Genomic DNA, 8,155 nt, shown 5'->3' on the forward strand with positions numbered 1-8,155 from the left:
GCGCCGAAAACAGCGGCTTCATAAATCTGGCCCAAACTATATGCTCCCGCTTCTGCACGCCAACCTACTCCCAGTAGAAAGGTCATGCGTTCAATTCCCAGTCACGGCACATGCCCAGGTTCAGGGATTCATCCCCGACAGCCAATCAATGTCTCTCTCACATCAATGTTTTTCTCTGTCTCCCTTCCTCCCTCTCTAAGATCAATGAAAAAAAAAAGGCACAGAATGCAAATTTTTATTTAAAAAATACCTGCAATCCTTTTTTATTGATAACATAGATGAGATACTTATTTTATATATTTAAATTATCTTGAGATTTTATAATATTTAGCTACAGTGTAATTCAAAACTGAAAATATACAAAATGGTTTTAGGAACACATGTATTTATACCTGCATGTATACTTATAAATCATATAAAGATACATATTTATTTTAAAATACTTTGAAAATGAAACCAGTTCATCTAAATTTTACCAAGGTATGACAAGAAATCTTTTATGCAAAAGTAAAAATTGAAGCAGAAATAACACTTTCAAGTTAGTATTCTAATGTCTTAAAAATCACATCAATTCTACAAATCGCTATTTCTGAGGACAACACTGTAACTGTCCCCCTCCCATTTCTATCATGCTTATAATAAAACATAAAAAGTACTCTAAACACAATAAATGGAATTCTTACATTTTAAACCATTTTAACAAAGAATAACAATTCAAATGATTTTTACATTTCTACTTAAGTTTATATTACACTAAAACTATTTTACATGGAAGAACTAGTTGATGTATCATGACAATATTTTAGAAAGTCTTCAACATTCACATCTATATTAATGGATATTTCATAGTGCACTGAAATAAATTTTCTAGTATACACTAAATCATCTAACAAAACAAATTTAGTATAATGCTAATCTGTTTTGGAGAGCAGAAATACACTGACTTTAAAATATTTAAATCAGTCATAGTATCTGGAAATAACATTTCAGAAATACCTGAAAAATTCTTCACTTGAGTCTCTAAATGGCTACTTTTTAAATACAATGTTTGCTTTTTGAAAAAGTGAAGAGAAAAAAATTTGTCCTTTTATCCAGTGGAGCAGAATTATAAGAAGAGAAATAATAAGAATAATATTTCCATGCCAGCTTCTAAGCTACAACTTATTCTAAAACTTAAAAGTTCAGTTTTTATTATTCTACCGCAAAGCCTGTTTGTTGTAATAATAATAAATAATGTTAGAGTCTTTGAAAATCATGATTACAATGAAAAGCTTGGAACAGCATGATAAAGCTAATGACAACCTCTTGAGTCCCATTTTAAGTTAGTTCTACTTACAAATAACACTTTCAAATAACCTAACTGATTAGCCAGCATCAGTTTAGGAAATTTTTTCAATGTTCTGTGCTGTAACTTGGCATCAAAAGGTATAGTAAGCACTTTTGATTTGTAATGAGTAAAAAAATCAAGTACTAAAATACCAGTGGTTCCTGTGAGAGGGTAAATGTCCCTCTTCAAGTAATGTTCTCCCCCAAATTAAACTAATATTTTATTTCTCCCTCTGAGAATTTACTAAGGAGAGGAAATCACGATTTTTTCTTCAGTTGAGGTGAAAAAACTGCTTCATGAGTTCATATGTTGTAAAAGCCACTGCTTGAGAGGGAATGCAGCGAATGTAGTTCAGAGATAAGCCACGATATAATCCTCTCCGAATTCCATGGTGTCCGTAGACATATTTCATAGTCTCCCGCATGGTACTGAAAGACAACAGTTAAAAGATGACACCTGTAGGCCCACTCATGAAGGGACAATTTTAAGATCCATAATAGCATTTTAAAAAGAAGCCAAAATGACATCTTTAATAGGTTTTGGAACACAAGTGCTAAAACAAGCTAAAAATTCACAATAAAACTGCAATTAATTCCAAACTCATACAAGCACTATGCATAGAATTGCCAGGCTCATTAATAACATATATAATTTGTCTGTGTCTATGACATTTACTGGCAACACTATTCCATAATAATATTTGAAATACTGATGTAGTCTTTTTAATTTCTTAAACATATTTTTATATTTTTAAATATATTTTTATTGATGTCAGAGAGGAAGGGAGAGGGAGAGAAAGAGATAGACACATCAATGATGAGAGAGAATCACTGATTGGCTGCCTCCTGCACACCCCTTACTGGGGATCGAGCCCACAACCCGGGCATGCACCCTTGACTGAAATCAAACCCGGATCCCTTCAGTCCGCAGGCTGATGCTCTATCCACTGAGCAAAACTGGCTAGGACAATAAAGACTTTCTTGTTCAAATGGTGTTTTTTTCCTTTCAAACAAACGTTTGGGGCTATTTGCCTTTTCTTTTTTTTTAATATATATATTTTTCATTGATTTTTTACAGAGAGGAAGGGAGAGAGATAGAGAGTTAGAAACATCGATGAGAGAGAAACATCGATCAGCTGCCTCTTGCACATCTCCTACTGGGGATGTGCCCCCAACCCAGGTACATGCCCTTGACCGGAATCGAACCTGGGACCTTTCAGTCCGCAGGCTGACGCTCTATCCACTGAGCCAAACCGGTTTCGGCTGCCTTTTCTTTTTTTTCTTTTTTTTAAAGGAAAATCTTTTTCTTTTTTCATAATTTTCTCTATTGCTTTCAGAAAGGAAGGGAGACAGTTAGAAACATTAATGATGAGAGATAATCATTGATCGGCTGCCTCCTGCACGCCCCACACTAGGGATCCAACCTGAAACCCGGGCATATGCCTTGACCAGGAATCGAACCACGCCGGCTGGGCTGCCTTTACTTTTCAAATCTTCAAAAAATCTTTTGGGTCAACAAAGGCCATTGAACAAACATTCTGTTCTTCCTGAGGGATAACACGTCACCAATCAAGTAAAATGATTCTAAATATTTATAGAAAATTCTAGAGCCGAGCTGTGCAACAATGGTAGCCACCTGACTTTAAATGTGGCAAATCCAAATTGAGATGTACTATGAATATAAAATACACTCTGGCTTTAAAACGCTTAGAATAACCCTAGCCGACTTGGCTCAGTGGATAGAGCAACAGCCTGCAGAATGAGGGGTCCCAGGTTCAATTCTGGCCAAGGGCACATGCCTGGGTTGCAGGCTCGATCCCCAGTAGGGAGTGTGCAGGAGGCAGCCGATCAATGATTCTCTCTCATCATTGATGTTTCCATCTCTTTCTCCTTCTCCCTTCCTCTCTGAAATCAATAAAGAAATATATTTAAAAAAAAAAAAAAACCACTTAGGATAAAAAAGGAATATATTGCCCAGCCGGTGTGGCTCAGTGGTTGAGTGTCGAACCATGCGCCATGAGGTTACTGGTCCAATTCCCAGTCAGGGCGAATGCCTGGGTTGTGGACTCAATCCCCACTAGAGGCAGCTGATCTATATCTCGCTCCTATATAGATGTTTTTCTCTCTCCAGCTCCCTTTCTGTCTCTCTAAAATCAATAAAAACATATTTTTAAAAGGGATATAAAATATTGCAATATTGAAGTTATATTTTAGATTAAATAGAAATTTTTTAAATATTTTTATTGATTTTTTTACAGAGAGGAAGGGAGAGGGATAGAGAGTTAGAAACATCGATGAGAGAGAAACATCGACCAGGTGCCTCCTGCACACCTCCTACTGGGGATGTGCCTGCAACCAAGGTACATGCCCTTGACCGGAATCAAACCTGGGACCCTTCAGTCCGCAGGCTGACGCTCTATCCACCGAGCCAAACCGGTTTTGGCGAAATATTTTTTAATTTCATGTTTATTTTTATACAAGTTTTAATGTGGCTACCAGAAAAATTTAAATTACATACACCAATGATTCTCTCTGGTGATTAATATTTCTGTCTCTCCCTCTCCCTTCCTCTCTGAAATCAATAAAAAATATACATATTTTTAAATCTTACAAAGTAATCAGGTTAAACTATGGGAGATAAAATGGGAGTTCTAGACTACTGGTGAGACACAATCCTACCTCACTACTTACTTTAAACATTACATTTCCTAAAGAAAAGAAACAATGACAAGTGGAGAACTTACAGGCACTTTTCAAATTCTGGAAGAACAGTTCCTAATTGCATTCGCCTCCGAGTGACATCAAATGGATAGCTGAAAGAAGAAGAAAGCAAAAGTTTAAAATGATTTTTAGTTTTCTGCTCAACAATTATTGAATACAAAGCCCTATATATGCTAAGAAATAATGTGCTTCTATTCTCTTATTGTTTTGTCTAATATGGGGGTCTGGGTACAGGCACACACATAAGTAAGTTAACAATACAGAGGTCTCCTGGGTGAGATGGTTCTTCTCTCCCATCACAATATCAAGCTTCATTCATCCTCAAGCCAAACTAAAGGCCACTTCCTGAAGAAGCCAAAAGGGTGCTTTTCACAGCTGTGACCTGAGACGGGGTTTCTCATCATCGGCACTACTGACACTTTGGGTTGGATGCCTGGCAGAGGGGAGCTGCCTGTGCATTGTAGGATGTTCAGGTGCAACCCTGGCTTCTACACACTAGATGCCAGTAGCACTCCCCCAGCTGTGACAACCAAAAATGTCTCCAGACATTAATAAATGTTCACGGGAGTCAAAATCACCCTAGTTGAGAACCTTACTCTAAGAATAGTCACCACATCCCCTGTATAAAATAGACCAACCAAAAAAATTTCTTGAAGGACTAAAATTAACAATATAGTTAATTATACTTAGAGGACAGAGAAAATTCTATGTAAAAATTGCTTGAAACAAAATATACAAAAGTAATCTCTTTTCAAAGTAGGATTCCAGGAGATTTTCTTAATTACTTTTATTTTGCTAATATTGACTACTTATATTAGGTACTGTGCTAAACAATTTATGTACTTTATCTCATTCCATCTTTACAACACCTGCATGAAATACGTACTGTTATCTCAGCATTAAGGTAAGAAAATTTTAACAAACTGAGTCTTTCTAGTGTTACAAAGCTGCTTTCTACTTTCCTACTCAGATATATACATAATATATACATAAGTGATATATGACAAAAATAATCATATACTTTTATATACATTTAAGTTTATTATGAGTTATTTAAAAAAAAAAAATGCACCAACCAAGCAGCTCAAGAAATAACAGTACCAATAGGTGAACCCCCTATGTACTTCAACAGCATCTCCAGGAATTATTCTTTAATGGGGTTTAGGGAGAGGAAAAACTTCATGAGGATAAAGGGACCAAAGCCTCAACCTGAATGATACAGTTTCCAAGCTGAACAGTTGTGGGTAGAAGAAGTGGATTAGTATAACGGAGAGAATGTAAGAGGACTAAGTACAAGGAGCAGAACTAGGGAAATCACATTGAGGAAGAATGAAAATAGCACTGTAGGCAATGTTCTGAAGAAAAAATGATAAGACATAATGAGTACACAGATATGTAAAATGTGAAAAATGATTTCAAGGTATTACTAGGACTAGATCAATGTTTATCAATACAAAGAGGAAAGAAAGGAATACCTGAATGACAGAGTTGGCACTGACTGTAGAAGTCCAAGTAGAAATATCCAAGAGCTCGCCAGAGAAGTAATAGTGAGTCAATAATGGAGACTTAAACAGAACTGGTTATCTGTAGAGAAGTGACCTTGAAGCCATAAAGACAGATAAGCTCATTCTAGATATTTAAGGGGAGAGCAAAAGTCTACACCAATAGGTAGGAAGAGGAGGACATGATCAGCAGAGAACCGAAAAAGGGAAGGTTAAGGAGCATGATTGACAAGAGAGGGCACTGTTAAAAAAGCCAAGGAACTAGAACAATTGAAAGGAGAGTAAAAAACCTGAGAAGAAGCCTCTGAATCTGTGAAGAATTAATGGTATAGAATATGGTTTACGAAGAGAAGTGGGAAACAGAAGACAGAGTTTAAGGATCTAAGTTGGAAGTGAGTAATAAAGAAAAAAGGCAGTAAAACCAAGAAGAGAATCAAAATAGCCAGAGGGGATCATACCTCTGCACATGAACGAGATCCCACAGCAAGGTCTCCAAAGCGAACCACACACACCTATCCTCTCCTTTACCTGCCATCTAGCGTGATCGGTTCTCACACACACAAGTACACCAACTTTGCTTTCACAAAAGTAACAATTGCAAAATCCAAGAAACACCTTCCTTTTCAGTACTTGTCTTACTTTGACTTTTCTTTTTCCATTGGATCCTCTGTTTTGAGTCTGTGACACTACTACTTCCTGTTTTACAGGATACTCCTCAGTCACAGACAGCTTTTCTTCCTCCTATTCCTGAAAAGTTCCTAATTCTAAATATTCCAGCCTCTTTTATCTCATCTACACAATTTCTCTTGGTCTAGAGAAATTCGTTGAAGCCACCTTCCCAAGTACTTTATAGCAGTATCTTTGTTTCCACTAGCACTTAAATTAACATAGAACTCCACTGTATTGCTACTGTCTCAATAACAGTATAGGCTTCCTGAGGCAATAACTGTGTTTTTCCTTCAGTGAACTTCCCAATGCCTCATACACTGTCTGACAAAGCAGGCCTTGGAGATTTTAGTGCAAGAGAAGTTGTGCCTTACACACACAAACACAAACACAATGGCTCAAATTTCAGAAACTTCATTTAGGTGAAATCATGAGAAAATATGAATGAAGACTATACTCAGTGTTTTTTTTCTACCTTTCTTTCTTATAAATGAATGACAAGAAATTGGGTGGGTTAAAACTAATTTGGTCAATTTGTCACTAAATTATTTATAATATGCTAAAAGTGCAGGCACATCTGAAAAGAAACGTATTAAATTAAGACATATTTTGCAAGGAATCCTGTGTTTTAATAATCTATTAGAAAAAAATGATTAACCAATGCTGAAAATCAGGATTGGGTAACTGCAATTTGACTGAATTAAGTTGATGAAGAAACTTACGATATTGTCTGTGCTATTGCTCCAGCAACACCACCACAAAGTAAGTTTATGTGAGTTTTCAAAACTAAGACATTAGGATTGTCTGATGAAGGTCTGCCAAGAAGGGTAGGAGCATGGGAAAGCCCAACACTCTTTAAGGTACCAAAAGTAAAAAATGAAACACCTGAAAAACAAAATATAAATTCACCACGATGCTTAACAGAACACGAGCTGTGAAAAGACACCATTCTTACAAAATAACCAATTAACTCAAGAAACTAACTATGCATTTCCTGTTTCCTGCTATTTGGCTTACTCTAAGATAAAAAGAAAAGTCTATAAAAGTAATCTAAAGACAACAAAATTACCATCCTATAAAAAATTACAGCATTGATTTTCACACACTAATATATACTTCAGTTCACTGAATAAGGGCAAAGGTGAGTATACTGCCACCTTATATAGGAATGGAATTAAACTATTTTCCAAGGTTTCACATGAATAAATATTAAATTCATGATTAATAATTACAAGTAAATATGACAACTTCTATTTGTAATAACAATAATGATAACATAAAATAGAGGCAAAAAATTCAGAAGTAACAAAGCATTTTTATTTTAACTTGGTATCTAATTTTGTCTTCAAGGAAGAGTTATGACCATGAGACAAATGTTCATATTGCCTTTAAAGTCATGTGAAATCTGATAAATGTCGAATTAAGTTACTGGTAATATGAAGGTGGTATTGCTGAAAATTTACATGATTTATAATAGACCTATTAAGGTTATACATTAACAAGATCAAGAATAGAATTCAAGCATCACCTAAGTATTAATCAAGACATCCTGATATCTCCTAAATTTTAAAAACATATTTAAAAAGATACTTGATACTTAAGAATAAGCATTTACAAAAATTCTGTCCAGGATAATACCTCAATATATACATTTATTCTTAATACAAAATTCTTATGATCTTATAGTATTTTGAAATGATGATATATAATTTTGGAGTATTCCTACACTTTTTTTTATATTTTATTGATTTTTTACAGAGAGGAAGGGAGAGATAGAGAGTTAGAAACATGGATGAGAGAGAAACATCGATCAGCTGCCGCCTGCACATCTCCCACTGGGGATATGACCGAAACCAAGGCACACGCCCTTGACCGGAATCGACCCCGGGCCCCTTCAGTCCACAGGCCGACGCCCTATCCACTGAGCCAAACCGGTTTCG

General features: G+C 35.7%; 1 protein-coding gene across 1 annotated transcript in view; it reads right to left on the reverse strand.

The window, feature by feature from the left end:
- Window positions 1-238: 238 nt before the first annotated feature.
- The window catches only part of SLC25A16 (solute carrier family 25 (mitochondrial carrier), member 16), a 34,195-nt gene continuing 26,278 nt past the window's right edge, over window positions 239-8,155 (reverse strand). Inside the window, exons 8-10 of the mRNA XM_015562098.1 lie at window positions 6,938-7,100; window positions 4,071-4,139; window positions 239-1,755 (exon numbers count right to left, since the gene is read on the reverse strand). Coding sequence (XP_015417584.1) covers window positions 1,599-1,755; window positions 4,071-4,139; window positions 6,938-7,100 — 389 coding nt within the window. The 3' untranslated portion in view covers window positions 239-1,598. The remainder of the gene's footprint in view (window positions 1,756-4,070; window positions 4,140-6,937; window positions 7,101-8,155) is intronic.

This window comes from Myotis davidii, unplaced genomic scaffold, assembly GCF_000327345.1.
Source record: "Myotis davidii unplaced genomic scaffold, ASM32734v1 scaffold134, whole genome shotgun sequence".
Lineage (NCBI taxonomy): Eukaryota > Metazoa > Chordata > Mammalia > Chiroptera > Vespertilionidae > Myotis > Myotis davidii.